Source organism: Kogia breviceps, chromosome 3 (genome assembly GCF_026419965.1).
Source record: "Kogia breviceps isolate mKogBre1 chromosome 3, mKogBre1 haplotype 1, whole genome shotgun sequence".
NCBI lineage: Eukaryota > Metazoa > Chordata > Mammalia > Artiodactyla > Physeteridae > Kogia > Kogia breviceps.
This window is the reverse complement of record NC_081312.1, coordinates 66,422,621-66,442,843: the sequence shown is the minus strand read 5'-3', so window position 1 is coordinate 66,442,843 and position 20,223 is coordinate 66,422,621. Positions and strand designations below refer to the sequence as shown.

General features: G+C 35.9%; 1 protein-coding gene across 4 annotated transcripts in view; it reads left to right on the top strand.

The window, feature by feature from the left end:
- The window catches only part of AKAP6 (A-kinase anchoring protein 6), a 506,591-nt gene that overhangs the window by 382,338 nt on the left and 104,030 nt on the right, over positions 1-20,223 (top strand). For all 4 annotated transcript variants that reach the window (XM_059059544.2, XM_059059543.2, XM_067028592.1 and 1 more), the window contains one exon: positions 19,184-19,330. In XM_059059544.2, the coding sequence (XP_058915527.1) occupies positions 19,184-19,330 (147 nt within the window). The remainder of the gene's footprint in view (positions 1-19,183; positions 19,331-20,223) is intronic.

Here is a 20,223-nt window from a genome sequence, read left to right as displayed (position 1 = left end):
AAAATATGCTAATATTGAGAGACTGCTGGTAATCCATGTATTTGAGGGGCTTTAATGAGCTCTGTGGATTTCTGCATCAGGTTTTTCAACTTTCTCTTATTAACAGTTAATAAAATAGTTCATGGTTAGTTTGGAAGAGGCATATGGTCTGTCTGAGATGGTATGACTTACAGTGTATACCTGGGGAAAAAAAGAGTTTAAAAAGAAAAAGAAAGTGAGATAAAAATGGACCAAAAAAATCCTCTTGCCATTTAGGGACAGAGCTGCTTCTTCTCCCAGTGGATGTGTAATGTATTATTTATGTAAGAGTGAGCATCATGTTTTTGACTCACATTCCATTTGGAACATATATGGTATGACAGTTTCTTTGGCTTATTGTTGTATATGTGGCTATCTATTTTTAATACATTGCTTTTGTCTTTTTTCTGTGCTTGCTTGCATCTGTTGTTATGAAAACTGACATAAAGCCTTTAAACATAAAAGAAGTGATGGAGAAAGAGATAGTAAGAGACAACATTTCAAGGGAACGTGAAGTAGAGAAACAGGAGCAAAGTCATCATGGAGGGAAACCAAAAGCAGCATCTGCAGGATGAATGAGAGGGAGGGTCAGAAGAGGTGTTAGCAATCACAGAGAAAAATGGTCAGGAGGCTACATAAAGCATTTCTAAGTTAGAGGGAGCAGAGTACATTTTACACCAAATTTTAAACTTTTTAAGCTGCAGTTTTTAAACCTGTGAAATGGGGATAGCACCTACCCTGAAAGGTTGTTAGGACTTAATGAGGTATGTAAGGGGTTCAGCCCTGTGCTTATAATAAATAGTATGCTCACAATACATAGTACAGAATCAGGGGTTGACAAACTACAGCCTGAAGGTCAAATCCAGACTATAGCCTGTTTTTTTTCAAATAAAGTTTTATTGGAACACAGCCAGGCACATTCATTATGAATTGTCTGTGGCTGTTTTTACACTAAGATAGCAGAATTGAGTAGTTTCAGCAGTGACTATATGGCTCACAGGCCTAAACTATTTACATGCTCACATGCCTAAACTACTTACAGTTGATCCTTGGACAGTGTGGGTTTGAACTGCATGGGTCTACTTATACGTGGATGTTTTTCAGTAAATAAGTACTACAGTGCTACATGATCCACAGTCGGTCGAATTCATAGTTGCCGAATCTCAGGTGGAGAGGGTCCACTGTAAAGTTATACTTGGAATTTTGACTGTGTCTGGGTCGGTGCCCCTGACCCCCGAGTTGTTCAAGGGTCACCTCTACTATCTGGCTCTTCACAGAAAAAGTTTGCCAGTCCCTGGTATATATAATAACTATTATGGCAACATTTTAGGAATATACGTTATTCTACAGACTTGAATGATCTTCCAATTCAATTTTCTCTCCGTTGTATTGCAGTAATACGTGTTGACTATCAATTTTTTGCCCAAGGTTCTAGTTTTTCTTTTTTAACAACCCAAAATCTGCCTATTTTGCTTGCTTTTCAATGTAATATTAAATGGTTAATTGGTTCATTTTACCACCAGGTGGCCTCCTATACTCTAGCGTGCTTGTGGGACCCAAAGGAAAGCAGAGAGTGGATCTAACACACTTCTTTCAACTTTGGCTGTTATTCTGCTTTTATTAGTATTTCTCTGGCGGCTGGACTGCTCTGAAATCATTCTATGAACCCTAAATTTCGTGTCTGACCCTGAAACAGAAATTTACACTGACCTTTTTAGAAAATGAAATATCTATCAGACTTAGAAACAGTAAAAACAAAATAAAAATATTTAGCTGCACACTCTCACATACACACGTACAACAAAGTGGAGTTTAAAAAAAGTTTGGCTGTTACTCTAAGAGCTTTACCACAACTCAGTCACACTCTCATATGCATACTATCAGGATTGACTGATCTTGAGGCTTCCTCAGGAAAAGGCAAAGGCCACTGTCGCTCGGATCTCCGCGTATTAAATTCTCTTGAGGATGTGAATGGACTTCATTTCAGTGCCTCAGTTTCTTTTTGTTATGTTATAATCTAGATCCTCTTTTGAGTGTTCTTTGGTGTTATTTTTAAGCTTCACTAAAGACCAGTGATAGGAAAAAAAGATTGGAAAGCCCTGTGATAAAGCACAAGGAGGCCGGATTCTCCCTAGGCACTGACACTCATGCTCTCAGGTTTCATTTTCTTCATCTGTAAAGTGAGGGGGATGGACTAGGTCGCTCCAAGGTCCGTTCCAACTTCAATATTCTCTCTTTGGTGAGAAAACAAAGATTGTTCTAATTAATAATTGATTTTGCCTATAGGCAATCTGGCAAAAATCAGGATTTTAGGAACAATTTCAAAGCTAAGGAAACAATATATATTTGAATTAATATAGTTTTTTTTGGAAAACTACCATAAATTTCATTTGTTTTTAAATGAATTTTTATTGGAGTAGAGTTGATTTACAATGTTGTATTAGTTTCTGCTTACAGCAAATTGAATCAGTTATACATATATGTATATCCACTCTTTTTTACATAACTATTCAATCATGTTCTCAACAGTGTCCTTTGCTAAATCTGTCATGGAAGTTCAGCTTTCTCTTTGACATCTTATTTTCCACATATTTTAATTTTCCTACCGTTTTCTTTAGGCAGAGTTACCAAATGTTCCTCAGATTTCTTGATAGCGTAGAATAGATATATTTATTTATATTTCCATTGAAAATGGGTCACTTCACATCATATGAACAACCTGGTCTTACCTTCTGCTTGTGTTATGGTATGTACACCCCTGGTTTGTATTTCATTTGTCACATTGGATGTCATGGCAAATATGGCTAAAGGCATTTAGCTGTCTATGACAAAAAGACCAGAATGGTCTCTAGGGTATTTTGGTAGAGAATAGGCTCACGTTTGAATTCAAAGTCAACCCTGGGAGACCTAGTGACGATGATCACTCTAATTCCAAATTCCCTACTGGGGCTACTTCTCTGGAGAGCTATCTGGTTAAAGGCAGATTCATATTTGCTTGGGGAAAAATTGATTTCAAGTTTTTTCTACTTTCCAATCTGTACTAATTAGTATCAAGCCCCACTAATAATTTATGAAATTTGCATCACTTTCTGTGTGCCTACGTACAATGATATTTCCTACCTTAATTCTCTTTTCTCACATATATTTTTAAAATTACATATGTCCATGTGTTCTAATACATGTATTAGGAATTAATGGTTGAATAATTCCACCCTTACTTTAAAAAGTAAGGAAGAGTAAGGAATGATGCTGTCTGACTATGAAGATGAGGCAATAAGCATTTGATAGGTATTACTATATTCTATGGAGAACAAACTAAAAGGAAGGTTATCCTTTTCCATAGTAATTTATAATCCATTTAGAAAAAGAAAGCCAAAAAACATGAAATTACAGCCAAGGAAAGTGCTGGTCTTAGAACACCTTTGTAGAAGAAATGAAATTTGAACTGGACCTTGCTAGATAGAATTTTAATAAGTCGAATAGAGATAGGTGCATTGCACAAGAATGCAATATGGGAAAACCCCTCAGATTTGGGAATCAGTTTGACATGCTCCTAGGCCTTTACCAAAATCAGGAAGACACACTGGGGAAGAGTAACAAACCAATGGCAAATCACAATAGCTTTCAGCCATGTGTGCAGTGGAAGTCAATAAAAGGTAAGGTTTTTTTCCCTACTGAATTTTGATTGCTAGATTCAGTGTTTTATTTAGTGAAGGGAAGTTTTACATAAATGTACAAACTAGGGGCATAAAAGAGATGAGAAAAGTTATGCCAAAGGTTATTTTTTTTTAGCATGCAACATTTGGATCAAGTGTGAACAAACACTTTAATATAGTGCTTATTATGTAATAGGAATTGTCTAGGACATTGCATATATTAGCACATTCAGTCCTCAGAGCAACCTTATGAAAGAAGTATTAATATTATCCCCCGATGAGCAACTAAGGCGTAGAGAATTACACAGCTAGTAAGCAATGCAAGCAGAGTTTAAAAATGGGCAATCTGATTCCAGGCATATATTTTCTTTTTTTTTTGGCCTAACTCTTTGAAACTCATTAGTTCACAAATTAAAATGTTTGGCGTGGGTCCTTTTCTGTTTCCATGTTTATAGAACTCGGTAATTAAATGGTCATGTGTGTATAGATTTGGAGAAGTAGTATTACTGGGTAATATCAACATGTTCCCTCCTGCCTTCATTAAGGGTAGAGAAAAATAGTAAAGCTTTGTTGATATATTTTCTAAAAGAGCAGGGAAAAAAGAAATATATATATAGTACCTTTTCAATGACTCCCCTCCAATGTGACTTGTTTTACTCTCTAATGTAGACAGTAGTTATAGTACCTTATTTCTAAGACATATAAGAAAAATGAATGGGACATTTGCATTCTTACTTGCAAATGGGTAATAGACCAAAAATATCTTATTACAAAAGTCATGTGTATTAAAAGTAGAGACTTTTTTTTTTAATGATGCATTTTCCACAGAGATTTGAAATTTTGTAGAAACATGACCTATTTACTCCTTAAATTATATCTGTGGTGGGTAAGTGGCGAGTATATCATTGTCCCTGTCTTAAATGGAACAGATTTTACACAGAAATATGAAATGGCATCCCTTGGACCATGTAGCAAGCCGCCAATATAGCAAAGGCAGAAGTAACAGTCACGGGGAAGATGGTGCCCAGTGAAGGGGCTCCCTATTGATGGTGCTTAGAGAAAATCCTCAAAATCACAAATTTTAGTACCTATTTATTCTTGAAAAGTTATCCTTTATTATGGATGTAAGCTGTACTAAATGGCCACATCCTGGTACTTCTGCCTCTCTTTGTTCTCATCTCCTCTTAGTGAATTTCTGCAGCCCTTACACAATTTTTTTAAGCCATCATTATCATATTCTTTCATCTGATTATTCAAGGAAGTCATTCACTGAAGACCTTCTCTCCATCTGTGATTTCCTTCCTCTTCTGCAGTACTTTTATTTTTATGTAGTTGTTGTGGTTTATTCTCTGCAGACTAGTTATTGTTTCCCCTATCTGTTTAAACCTTTGTAATTTTCCCTATTTACTTATTACTTTCTCTCCATATATCTATGCATTTCCTTCATTTTGTTCTCTAAATCTTCTCTCCATCCTCTTCCTTACTTTTATCACTTGTGTGATTGGATACACATACATACACATACACACAAGCACAGTATGTTTCTCTTTGATGTGCTGTTTTAGTAAACTTACTTGAATGTTTATGGTAGACTCCCTTACATAACTGGAAAAATAGTTAAAAGCAGTTGTCACAACCCAGGTTTGCTCTTTATAGCCTTAGTTCATACTAATAAATTTTTACCTGTACCCCAGAGCTCCTGGATGACAGGTATGACTAACAGTGAGAACTCTCTTATCTGCCCTTTTAGCCTCAGCCTCATGCTGTTGAAGATGTATGGAGGTTTGGAAGATGAGCCTACACCAAAGTGAATCTGGCTGTAGAAGTTATAAGGGTGGGGTTCTTAACTGTGTTTTGACTACTCTAAAGTCACTTTGGATGGCATTCTTGACTTTATTTACATTATACTCCCAGGGCCCACCAATTTCCTCAGATTTCTGGACTGATATCTAAAGACACATTTTCAAGAATAACAGAATGGCCTAGCAAACTAAGCTGAAATTCTTCCAGAAAATTCTGTTTCTGGCTTTTAGCATGGTCTTATTGACCTTGGGCAAGTCACTTAACGTCTGTGTATCAATTTTTAACCCGTAAGACAGATGTGATATTACTAACTTTCCCCATGGGTTTGCCGCGTAGGAGAACAAAAAAGAGAAAAATCCATTGAAATGACAGTCAAGCTTTTTGAGGCTGAAGCAAGACACAGTACTTAAACCTTAAAGCCTAAAATCTTTAAAGTTTATTTTCTTAAAAGCTCTCTCTGTAAATATGGACATGTACCCGAAAGAAACAAAAAAGAGAGGCTAGAACAGAAAAGTTTTTAAGTCTATAGCAGACTCGTGTTGGAACTAGAAATTGGAGCCAGCCTCTTGCATTCTGATCCAATATTATTGCTGTGAGAAAACACTGAACTCATAAAAGGTGTCCTTAAATATTTAAAGAGCTGCTGTCACCTTCCTCTTTTCTTTGATACATTTTATAGGAGTTTTTCTTATATTAACCATTCCTGGCCATGGGAAACAATTAAATTTGTTCACTGTTTCTAAAAATTCTATACGGGATACTTTAACCAAATAAGTTTTACTGAGCATTAAATTCAAAGAGAAATAAGGCAATCACCTGCTACTCAGTTCTGTGTACTATATAATTATACCTGGCTTATATTTCAACAGCCTGATACAGGCTCACCTGGTCTTTTAGGAGAAATTCAAATGAATAAATGTTTTCCAACTCCCTTCTATATCTAAGCCATAATTGCTTAGAGTTACAGCAGATAAAGGGTCAACAAAACATGGTCCCTGACCTTATATACTCCATTGCAGGAGCTTATATCCTAATTCTGAAACAACATTCATCCTCATCTGATGTTAAGACACCCAGAGTACTCTCAAAAAGTGGCCTAAGAGATCAAATATTTTATTATACATGGACTCAGGCAGTCACCAAGAAAAACCCCATGGCATTATGGATCTATTAAGATTATAGATGTTAAAACCCTTTGAAAGGTTAAAAACACCCTACCAAAGAAAAGTCATGATGTGAATACATAAAAGGTATGATGGCATTTCTCTTGTGTTTTCATAGCAGACAACCCTGGAAATGCTTTGATTGGCTCTGTCTTAACACCTTCATGGTGAGTTCTGGACATGCTTCTCAGTGCTGGAGTCCATGGTCCCTAGGGAATGCCCATTTGCACTAAACTTGAAAAGATTGTTTTTGATGATGACAGTATGGGGGACAGTGCTTTCAGCCTTCATTTAGGCCACTGAGTTTCACAGATTTTCAAAGTTACCATGTTCGGCAGTAATATCTTTTTGATACACTACAATGGCTACAGCGTTCTACTTCTCATTTTTCTTGTCATCCTCAAAGAGAAAGCAGGATACTGTCTTTGGAGAAACATTATCAACAGAGTTAACGTAAGAAATATATAGTTTCTTCCTTATGAGATTAATTTGGCATTATTTTTGAGGTGAGCAACATCTTGGCAACCGCTTTGGTTTAAAACTCTATGTGATTTGGGAAAAGCACGTTTCAGAATGTTTAATTCAGTGATACAAAAGGCACTAATGAAATATGCATGTATGAATTTTATATCATATTAGTTCCCTCTTTCTTGAAATCTGAATAAAAGCCAAACATCTGGATTACGTTTGAAAAGCCTGAATTTCCAATTTTCAGAGAGATTCAATCTATTTTGACATTGCACACTTAGCCTTAACATTTACAGTGTGTTATTAACATTACTTGCAATTGTAAAAAAAAAAGTCCAGATTTAAACAAACTTGGTCCCTCCTAATGCTAAAAATATATCTATATTTGAAATGGCTGCTGCTGCACAACTGTACACGTCCATGCTTTAGGCTTCGTCAGCATTTCTATTATAAATGCATTGAACAGGCCTGTAATTCAGCTATAAAGATATGGGGTAAGCTTTGATATATAAATTCTCCCATGATTGTATATTAAAACAACAAAAAGCAGTTCATGTATCACTTAGTTTGAGAAACTATTCATTGACTCAGTGTTTTCTGAAGGCCTCAAATATTCAAGATACTCCATGGTTGACCAAAAAGGCATGCCCTCATCCTTTGAGAGTTTATTCTTCAAATTTATGACAAATGACAAGATTTCTATTTTTGTAGATATTTGGGTGTATCTTGGCAGCTGGACTAAAGGCAAGTGAATACTTATGGTCATAATTTAGAGAAGTAAATATGGATGTTAATGCTTTATCTCATTTCATTATCATAGTTTTTTTTAAGACAGAGCTGGTCAATTGAGTTTTAGGAGATGAGGCAAGAAATTCTATGTGCAACAAGAGATCAAGGGCAACAGAAGAATGTGACCTTGTATTTGAAGTTTGCATAATAGTAAGCCTCAGTGGACTTTAATTTATTACACTTAAATTTTTACTGGATTTCTTGTCGCATATATTAGGTGAATCTTATTCTTTTGTGACATACAGAGAACAGCTTACAGTCAAGGACTTCCCTTTTCTCTTCTTTTTTTGTTTTTTTTGTTTTGTTTGTTTGTTTGTTTTCTGTTTGTTTTTGCGGTACGTGGGCCTCTCACTGTTGTGGCTTCTCGCGTTGCGGAGCACAGGCTCCGGACGCACAGGCTCAGCGGCCATGGCTCACGGGCCCAGCCGCTCCGCGGCATGTGGGATCTTCCCGGACCGGGGCACAAACCTGTGTCCCCTGCATCGGCAGGCAGACTCTCAACCACTGCGCCACCAGGGAAGCCCCTCTTTTCTCTTATTTTGCTTTATTAAAAAAATTAGTCCATTAAATTATATAGTAGTATCCAATTAAACAAAAATAAATGTGTTTGAAGGCGTTTGTTTAGGTTGGGAGATGGGAAACAAAAGAAATGGTACTTTTAAATTAGAAACTTTTTTAAAGGAGAAAACTGAGCTTCATTACATTAACTGCTGCTCCTCATGTCTTTTTTCTTTTTTTTTTCCATTGTACACTGCATACTCTAACAGATATTACATAATTGCATAACTATTCTTACTATGTGCTGACATGACATTACAACAGTCCTGATAGGGTATATCATAATGAAACTGTAATTAGAACAGTCATGATGTATTATGGCAGTGATCCACATCGTCACTGAAGTGCACTGGAATGAACAGAAAACCCATTGAGATGTGCAGATTTTCGACATAATACAGCAGAACCATGAAGTTTCATAGCATGTCGGAGAAATTGCCATTATGCCCACACTGCTGGCAGCAAGAGTTATAACACATTTCCTAGATATCTGCTAGAGAAAGTTCTGATACATATCAATGGAAGAAAATTTTTGAGAGTGGTATTTGTGAAGTTTGTCTTTAAAATATCTACAAGAAGGACTTCTTGAAATATGGGCCTAACTGCATAAATTGTATAGTAGAAGTTTCCTATATCCTAAAAATATTTAGTCAAAAAAAGGACCCAAAAGGTTTCCTTAAGTTCAGGAATTCATCAAATATGCCTCTAAAGTAGGACAGATTGAAGATGATTTGAGAATTTTTCAGTCAACCTCGCCTTTTATTTTTGTTCTCTGTATTTGAGCTTAGATTGTATAGCTTACATTTTATGTGGTTGTGTCTTTGCTCCACTGTTGTTCTCCGGGGTTTCTCTGCATGAGTATCTTATATCTGAGTCTCTTTCCAGCAAGCGACAGCTTCTCCTTAACTTGCTGTTTTTCAGTCTTGGCATTTCTTCTGCACATAATAACGTGATTGTTATGGCTGATTTGGTGAATATGGGCCCAAAGAAGCTCAACTTTCTAAAATAGAGAGGAATTCTAGACTATCTTCTAGACCAATCCTCATTCAGTGCCTCATTATCCCATAAAATATCCCAACTGGGTAGACTTCTGGTCTCTGCCTGAATAACTCTGGTGAGTGAGAACTCACTATCGCCCAGGCTTTCTTTCTTCTTGTGCTTCAGTCTTTGATCCCAGACTTGACCTCTGAGGTCAGATGAAACAGATTAATGTTTTCTATTTAGTCCTCTAAATATTCCAAATCTGCTAACATGTTCTTCCCTCTCTTCTGTCATCTTCAACTCTTATTTACCTCTCGGCAGAATATCTGTCTCCGGCTTCTTCAGCAGCTTGCTCCCTGGAGAAGTGTTGAATCTTCTCCCTTCCTTAAGTGCTCTCCTTTGGATATTTAATACATTGCTTAGGTCCCTCTTGGAACATGGAACCCAATGAGAACCAGGACTACAGGTTTGGGCCTAGTAAACCACAGTCAAGCTGACCTATCTTCTACCTTTCTTTTTTTGACCCTGGGTTTGTCTCAGTTCAGCCCTGAATCATCATATTTCTTTTTTTTTTTTTTTTTTAACATTCCTTCCACTGTCTGTTGACTCATTGAACCTAAAGACAATTGAAACCTAGTCACCTCCATTCTTTGTGCAGTTTCTGTATTTCTATTTTTTTTATGAGGGGAGGGGATGGTTATTAACTCTGTCTGGCTTGATATTTGTCCTATCTCCTTCTTCGGTTTCATCTACTATGCCAGCATGTTGTGTTCTCTTGGAGTCTAGTATCATCGTCTAAAATCGACACTGCAAAATAGTTGCCTGAAAATTCAGATCTAACTCAGAGACATAGGTTGACGTGTACAGTGTTTAAAAGTTTTAATTCAACTTATAAAAATTATAAGATTTCACATAAAAATATACATTCTGTCTTCTCTTCAGATGTGTACCTGGCCACACAGAAGCCATATTGAAGCCATATTCCCACACGGGAACAGTTGGCAGAGCTGAGTAGAGAAACTTGTGCTCTCCTATCCTCTGTAATCCACACTACTTCCTCTTATTTCCCCTTGACTGGAATCAAATGTTAGTAATCATCACATTTATGCATTTTCTTTTAGTAGAGAAAAATATCAATAGTTCTCTTTTTCTATGACCCTAGCAATAGTTAGAGTATGAAAGATAGAAGATGACTTATCTATACTCAACTCCTGTACATTAGATGCCAGGTAGTGGGGTGCTGGATCTGGTTAGTTCTAGCTTTTGAGAGTTGATTGTCAAATATTCAGGAATTTTGCCAGCAGTAGCAACCACTGGTAGCTTGGAATCCACCATGGTGGGAATATTTACACCAGGGAAATCACTCCCCCAGGGAGCCAGTTTACTAGTATATACCACTACCTGTAGGTGCTTGAGTTTATGATATCTGAGCTAAAATATTTACTCTTCTTTATTGATAAATGAGATTAGTGTAATCTGGCAGTCTAATCAACATGCCATATACAAATATGTTCACTAATAAAAATACTGAATAAGACTAAACCAAAAAAAGGGCCCTACGGCATGACATATCTACTAAGCAGTGGTCTTTACAAATGGCTGTTCAACAGGTTCTTAGCAAAATTCCTTGTACTTCTGTACTTCTAAATGATTGCATTCTTCTGCTCACTTTATGCTTATGAAAATCTAATAGAAGCATATATACCTGATCCAGGAATGATCATCAAGGATGATCACATCCTTGCTGTAGGGATTTAAGTCATTAGATTTGGGGTGTATATTCTTAGCAATTTAATTATGTTTAAAGTCTGGTTAGTAGTGTAGTAAATAACTGGTGTTGCTCCAAAATTGCATTGAGAAGGTAATAGGATTGAATTTCTGCACAAGTTGACACTCAATTAAAATTTCCATATATCCAATGAGTTAGCCAGTCCTTGGCTGGGGAGCTAGAACAAATGCCTTCCTCCTTAAGCCGATCACTTCAAAACACGCAAAATTTACAATAAAGTCAAATCAAGACTCAGTGCATCAACTAAAATTTGAGTTTGGCTTATCAAATATGGATCAAAAGCAAGGAAGAGACTAGAGAGCATTCACGATATTTCTTTCTTAAATTCTTCTATTTTTTATTGACACTGGAGGAAAAATAACACATTAAAACCTCCTTACTGAATTACTGTCCTAAACCAATAGATCCATGGGGCTTGTTCAGCTAAAAGCCACAACAGACTTTGTAATGCAATGATGTAATCTTGGCTTTGTGTCATTTATATTCAACCTAAAAAAACCAATTTTCCTGAATAGACAGGCTGACAACAATATTGTTCGGTGTGGGTTTTTATTTGGATTCTTTCCAAATGGTTCACATGCCTTCACCGTAACACATCATGCCTGCTTACATCTTTTTCTTTTTTTTTTTTTTTTTTTTTGCCTGAATTCCAAAGTTTTCCCCTTTTACTAGCTCTCTATTTTTCTTTTAAGGTCTCAGTTATGTTTGTAAAACTAACCAGCTCCACCACAAAATTAGGATGTATCTTGCAGAGTGCATTCATTTTACTTTTTGCATATTTTTCCCGAGGTCATGTCAAGGTTAGTTTGAATTCCATCCTACATTAAGACTTCTTTCACAGCTATTTAGCTCGGCAGCCCACTCCCCGCTGGGGTCTGCCCCTTGGGCACGTCAAAGCTTCAGACCTGACAAATCACACGCAGATGAAGCTGTACAGTTTTTTAAACAGTTTCATCAGTAACTTTTTTTCCTTTTTCACTATCCTTCTTCATGTTGAGATTTTTTTTCCTCTGAATTACCATTTCAGGAATGTCGATTTCTATTTGAGACGGTTTGTTTTTACATCAGACTTTCAAACAAGCAATATCAGTTATTTTATAATAAATCATACCAATAGCCTTCTATTCACCAACACTGCAGACCGAAAGACCTACAGACCATTCTTGACTAGTATAACTGTAATTCCATTATTAAAATCTATTTGTAGCAGGAAGCTTAGTGTTGTGAAAGGTGGCTGTATCACAGAGTCTACCGGAATCAGAAAAAAATGTCAACCATAAAAATGCATCCAGTTTATAACATATTATGGGTTGAGCCTGGAAATGTTTCTCAAATGGTTAGCAATATGCTCTTATCAGTATTTTAGCAAATTGTAACTAATGGTGCAACTCCATTTCCTGTTTAATTGATGAACTTAAAATGGTTGGTTGCTAATGAGTGTATTAGCAAACAATGTTCCCTTCACAGGCTTAAATAGATCAGGATTTTTTAAAAGCAGCTTACTGTCCTTATTTTCATATAAAGAAAAATATTGACTGCCACAAAATTGCTAGATCAACTGAAGAAGTGGTGTAATTATTGCTGTGTAGTCATTTTGGCAATGTCAAACAACCAGATTATAGTTTTCTAGTTCTCATGCTAGAAAATAGTTATTTTCTTTTGCAAACCATGGGCTTTTCATTACACTTTTATTCAGGACAGACAACACCTGAAGATCTTAACTGCAGACCAAGTAGAAAACTTAGAAGTAAGAGGGAAAATATATATATTTGAATGATTCTCCTCTACTCGGTCCTCTTTTACACTTAGCTCAGTATGAAAGTACCCATCGAAGGGTCTATAAAAGGTGGCTGGTTGAAACTAATTAAAGACAGGTCTAAATAGAAAAAGAAAAGGAAAGGGGATCAAAGGAATTACATTAGATGTCAGGACGTTGTTTGGAGATATTTCATTTAGATTTTTGTAATTATATTCAGGGAAAAAGCTAAATTCTAAAAATATCCATTTTGTGCCATAATTTCATATTTACGTTATTTCTGCAATAAGATACATGTCAACAGGCAAACATCTTGAAATCATTTCGGCATTGGTGCATTAACACATTATGGTGAAAAGAGAGGCTTGTGCTTTTCACGCAGTGCATTTCAGTCTTCAATTAATGTGAAAGCACTACAATGCCTATGCAACTTCTCTTGCCTAGTGGTGTACCATTTATCATTGCAGTTTTACATTGACCTTGACACCCACTTCATTAGAATAAAGATTGTCTACCATTTAGGTTACATTGTTCCTCTGCACAGAGACCCCATGCAAATTTCTGTTCAGATAGAAGAGCTGCGAGGCTGTCAGAGGTCATCTGCATTAAATGATTGCAGCTATTTTCCAACTGCTTCTTTTCATTCTACTCAATTCAGACTAGGAGGATCAATCAAGTCCTCTGCCTGAAACAGTGGGACTGCTGGGAATATAACTGTTTTTGGTAGTAGTGGATATGCCCTAAACAGTATTAAATATTTAATATAAACTCATTAAAGGCCATGCAAAGACTTCAGAAAGACATTAAATTTATAGAAAAATCTAAGGAGCTAGAGGACCTTTTAAGAAATAAATAGAAGAATAATAATCAATTTTATAATTTCAGAGTATGATTACAATAGTTCTTAAACTTAGTAAATCTTTTCTGTAGGAGACTTTTTTCTCACCCTAGACCTGGGTAGGGAAGGGATAAGACAGGCAGATTTGGTGTTCTTATGCAGTATTTTACTTAAAATTGGCATTGAAAAGTTTTCAGTCATGGTTGTTTTTTATTTTTGTTCTATAACAGTGAATTTTGCTCTGGGCATTTATTTAAAAAGCCTTAGGTATTTGTTATGTAAAAGGAATGATTGGAGAAATAAGTTGCCAGGTTTCCTACTTACGTTTTCTGAGTGATATAATTGGAATTAAATTATTAATGGGGGATACTTTAAAAAAGATTGTTTTATGATCTTCTATTAGGGAATTTGCAATTCATTTTAATATTTGTAGTTTGATTTATATTAAAGATAATGCAATCTATATCCAATTAACAATACATGGCCAATGTAATGTGATTTCCAGATCATGCAAATGAAATAAGCTAGAAGAGGGGGGAAAACTCAATTCTTAACCTCAGATGTAATTTGCTGTGTGAGTTCTGGCAATTTTAAATTACATTGCACTTTTTAATTTTTCCAAAGGCTCAGCAGCAGATTTATCCCAATCAAGAAAGCCTATTATCAATTTACAAGGACAATTGTAGGAGTCTTTATAATTTCTCTGTGCAGTTATTCACCATAAATTGCTAATGGTAAAATACAAGGAGTTTGCAAGAAGTAAAGACTTGACAAAACAATAAGACAAACTTATTGTTTGTCTTGGGCTTGAACCCTCTTCTTCAATCTTGAACATCTTCCCTAAGTGTTGGTGATATTGGCTCCATGTGAAACATCACATGCATTGTGAGATGCTGGACACTGGTGCTCTGAAAAAGGGGGCAGTGCAAGAACTGCTGCAAAGGGGACACTGGCCTCTAGCAGATTCCTGCACTCAGCATGTACAGCTGAGCTGTGGACCCTGGACTTTCATATAAAAAGACTCTTTGTTCACCACTGAATGGCATTAGGCATGGACTTGCTGAGGGGCCACCATGAAGCCTCGCATGAGGAGGGCAAACACTAGCCCGAAAACACAATACGGGAGTCATAGACGGACACATCCCTGCATTTTTGTGCAAAAATGCGTATTTTCACGCATAATTTTACCAGTGGTTTGGTGTTTTGGTGTGTTCCTAGCATAAGCTTTCTTGTTAATAGACTATAATACATTTTATTTTCTCAGTGTATTTTCTCTACCTGTTGTGTGTTTATGGGAGAGGGGATTATGCTGGATATACAGGTGTTTATGGTATTACTTTGCACTGGGAAAGGTAATCAAACTGTAATTATAATAACTAGATCATTTTCCTTGCTTTTACTCTTCCTCATATAAAATCACACAAAGCCCAAGTTAAAAAACAGTGTAAGATGTAAATACTCAAACCCTGAAGATACAGCATCTGACAGCCCTATTCTAATCATCAAGAAAATTCTTTGGTTTAATTCTTGTGTTTTTCGTAGCCAAAACTTCACTCTCCGCTCAGCAATGTCTGGTCTCTTTTCAGCATAACCAACAGAAGCACCATACAAAAGTCTTACAATGGATGTCTTAATCTCTCTGTGTGCTTTTTAGAGCATTATTTTGAATTCCATCATGCTGCCTTTTTTCTTTCCTCTTCTGAAGTTTTATTACAACAGCAGAATTCCCAGGGAGCTTTGGGGGCAAGGTTCACATAATATAGCCCTGAAGTTTTGCTTAGGTGGAATCCATCCCCCAATCCTGGCCATCTTTTGATGATCTTTGTATTTCAAAAAGATTCACTGGGTAGAGTCTTGTAGCATTAGCTGTATGTAGTTTATTTTTTATTTTTTTACTTAGTAGACAGTGAGCATCGACATCCCTTTCATGACGCTTTCTTTCTCTGACCTCACAGTGACAAGGCATCTTGTTCTTTAACATTGAGGGAGGCAGAAAAATGCTTGAGTTGCTCAATGTGTGCCTTCTATACCAGTTTCAAAATGGCTTATTCTTCTGGTTTCCATGGTGACAATTAACACTGTTTCAAGGCATTGTTCCAGTCTCCATTTGGGCAGAATTTTCGGTGTGATTTTTAACAAAAACAAAACAAAAAAAAGGCAAAAAAGAAGGTTTGGGGGGAAAAAAACCCTTTAGCATAACTGTCAAAAAAGTTATCTCAATCAAGTCTTCATGCATTTCTAATTATATTTACTTCAGAAGTCCTGTTTTGGCTGACTTTGTTTTATAATTCAATTTTAGTATTTGTGCTTTTAAAAAGGAAGCACTGAATAAGAATTTTTCAAAAACTTCTTTAATTCTTAGCTTTAAAAATGAGCTAGTGTTTGTGGTTATTTTTAATTCGGTTTTTAAAGGTTTCTTTATATATCTCTATATACACACAGGAGTGGCATTTAGAATAGGAGTGGCCTGTGTCTTTAATTTAGATCATTCACATATCTATTAGGAGGCTTCATTAGTCAAAATTGAATTGGCCAAGCAAATACACTTAATAATGTAAATACACCCTTTCAATAGAATATATTTTATTTTTGACTAGACGGGCCCACAGCAGGTGCTGTGAGGAAATTAAATACTGGATGCTTATTTACCTTAGCACTCAAGAAAAGTCTTCTGACTTTAACTTTGTTAATCTCATTTTTGACTATTGAAGAGTAGTCTATATCATAACATCCCTAGACTACAGGGCACAATGGGGCAGCCTCTGCTCACTTACTGCTGTGGACGCAATGAATATGAAGACTGAATTATTTTCTCACCACAGGCTAAAGTAGCCCTACTTGATAGAATGACCGAGAACTAATAGAGCTGGCAGTTGATTGTCCCTCTCTAACGCTTCTGAAAATGCTGGAGAGAGAAAAGCAAAAACATACTAACATCAACAAAAATATAACCCTCTGGCATGATGACATATACAGCTTGAGGCCCTAAATTATATCAGATTCAACCTTCAGAGTGCTTCAAAAATTAAAATAAATATTTTCATCTTAAATTACATGACATTCTATTACCTCTCACACACATACCAATACATCTAACAGTTAGCTGTATTCTCTTAGCTTTTATAGTTTGAAGGCATCGTCCATCAATCACATCTTTCATCAGCCTGTTTATACAGTAGGTTACGTGGTGACAAAGACAGAGAGCATACTTAAAGACAAGTTTTTAAATGTAATAACCTTTTATAATAGCTGTTGCAGTGACTACCGGTACTAGATTTCACAGAGAATATTATTTTATTATGTCTAAAATTAAATTAATTGTTTTTTATATTTTTATTATTACAAGATTATGATGTTTATGGGACACATCTAAACTGTTGTCTTTCTTGACTGATCTGATGTGTAGGAGCTGTTCAAAGTTGGGGTAACGAGAGGGGGTGAGCTTGTTACAAGTGAAAGTGATAACTGGTTCCGGCTGATCCCGGGTGGCACAGCTGGAGGACTCCGCCAATTAATGCACATGGCATAAGCAAAAGATTTGAATAGGATTCTTCTGTTTGCTTGAAATGCTTGTTCCCCCAATATTATGTCAAAGAAGTCTTACCAAATTAATTATGTAAATCTTTGTCAGCCATATCATCTTCAGATGGGACTCTGATTACATAAAGCAGATTGCCCTCTCCTCTAATCATTATTCTGATAAATAAAACACTATTTAGGTTTCTAGAATACTTGTTGAGTGTTGAGTCCAGAAAACTCGAGTGGACAGTGTGTTTTATAAGTGTTGGAGTAATGTGGTCTTGGTAATTGCCTGCCATTAGAAAATACAATCAGAATTCCCATGTATCACAGGCCAAATTCTGAAAGAGCTCTAAAGCAACCCTTGATTCTTTTCATTATGCATATTCATGTAATTTTGGATACTCTGACACCCTGATCAACATCATTAATACTACGAAATGCTTTAAATCACCTCATTTAAAACATTTTGTTCTGTGATCCACAAATGACTAACATTTGGAGAAGTTTACATAATACAAATGATGTGCATGTTTAGTGTAAATGAAAGATTAAAATATGAAACTAAAAGTATGCAAACATATGCAGGAAAATGCTAAGGGCCTATTAACTGAAACAGGGATTTTACACCTTCTTTTCCTTTAAGCTGCTTCCAATTGTATTTTAGTTTGGGATCTTACATAGTATCATGTTTTCAAGGTGAATAAAATCACCCAAGTGCTTGGGCATGTTTTGAACGTGCTGCTTTCCTACTTTGCCCAGACAAAAGCATTTCTTATTAGATCTGGTAAGGTGCTCATCTTAGCTCAGTTAGGACAATGGTGTATTATTACCAAGGACCCCAGTAACCTAACTTTTATGCACTGAAGAAAGAAGTTTAGGGATTGCCAGTATACATTTGGAAATGTGCTAAAGTTGTAAAATATGTTTAATACTCTGACCAGAATCTAGTTTTTCTATTCAGAGTTGATTTTAGGTGCACATTTAAAAAATACATCCATAGTCATATATACTTGTCCATAATATAAGACGTTCTACCTATGAAGTTCTCCAAATAGAGTTATTTGAAGAGAATCACCCTAGTTAACTGTCACATTAAATAGCACTTATTATCACCAGCAAAACATCCTTTAGGAGACACCCACTTGGCAGTTTGTTAGAATACAATGTATATTGTGGGAAGAGAGTTCTGTAATTGATTGTGATGTTAGGGACATTTTACAGTAATCAGTAAGGAAGCATAGATTTGTAACCATTCTCAAGACACTATTTTTTTGTTTTTTGTTTTTTCCTCTCTATAAGTACCTCTTCTCCAAGCCCACACAGAATTTTTAAGTAAAAGAAAAATGAAAAAAAAAAAGTTAACAGAATTTAGGGGACTTATAGGATAAGGAGGAAGTTACACACTTTGTAAGGATCATTTTATTTGTACCACTCTGAGACTAGTCCTTTGGGAGGCAGAGATGAGTGATAGGCAGTACTCTGGAGCCAGATGTTGGCCAAAACTAATTTTGATATTAAATCCCTCTAGACCAGGTATGTTCCTGTTTGGAGTATTTTAAGATAAAGATCAAATGTGTGTACAAACTTTGGTTTGGAAAGACATAAATCTTAGTCAACTAAATGGAATACCTTGGATGTTTGCGTATATGTGAGAAATTTGTATATTTTTAACTGTTTTCAGCAATTTTTCTCAACTACTCAAGTTTCTTAGTTTAGCCTCCCCATTAATTTTATTGGAAACACAAACTTTTAACACCCATGAGCCTCACTAACTCTGTGCTCAAAGATTTTCTAAGAACACCTCTTTCCCTAATGGTATCTTTATTTCTCTTCCCGTTTTAGCGATACAGTGTGGAAATGTCCATCAGGGACCTGAAAAAGACGGAGCTGCTTAGTAAGGTTGAAGCTTTGAAGAAAGGTGGCGTTTTACTACCAAATGATCTCCTTGAAAAAGTGGATTCAATTAATGAAAAATGGGAACTGCTTGGGGTATTTGCATTTTTATTACTGTTTGTAGGTTATGTGTACATTTTTTGTGAAGCACCCTGTCTGATTTCTAATTTGAGGCACAAATATCTCTCTCTTTCAATTCACTACCTACATTTCAAACAAGCTATTCATGCTATTATGGGGGAAAAACACAGCTTTTCCTCTTCTGTTGATTTTTTTTTTTTTTTTACTCTGAACTTGTCTTCTCTCAGGTTTTTAATAATTTTTGTTCTTTAATACATAAAAAAAGTAAGTAAAATATGCCATGTATTATGGGTATGCACCAAGTCAACTATAATAGAGTATATCTGATATACACTGACTGTCATGCTTGAATGAATGTTAATAGAATTTATTCTGAAGGTACATGTTAGAGACATCCACTGTTTAACTATTTACTGTACCCTTCAGATGAAAAGTGGAGTTGTCACTATAGCTTTCAAGCCACACTAAAGCCACAAAAACAAAGATGCAAACTTGACCCAAATCTGAATTGCAGAATTAAATCGGCCTCTGTTTTGTGCCTCAATTTCCAGCTCACTTTTAACAAAAGCCAAAAAAAAAAAAAAAAAAGTTTCATGTAATTCATTTCACGCAATGATGGGCTGGGTCTCAGCCAAAGACTGAGATGCAAGAATCTGGCAAAAAGGCAATATAGAGATTCTGTTACCCAGAGACCAGGATGGCACTGTGCAGGAGACAGTACTGTCCTTTTGTTGGAAGACAGCTGAGAGAGAGAGGTTAAACTGTATTTTTTCATCAACTTCTCTCCTAAATTGCCTTCACTTCAAATCAAGGGTAAGCTAAATTTGTCAATTACTTAAATGATTAATTATAACAGCTAAGTATGGGTGGTGTCAGATATGGAGCATGATTTTGCATGCCTTCCCTTT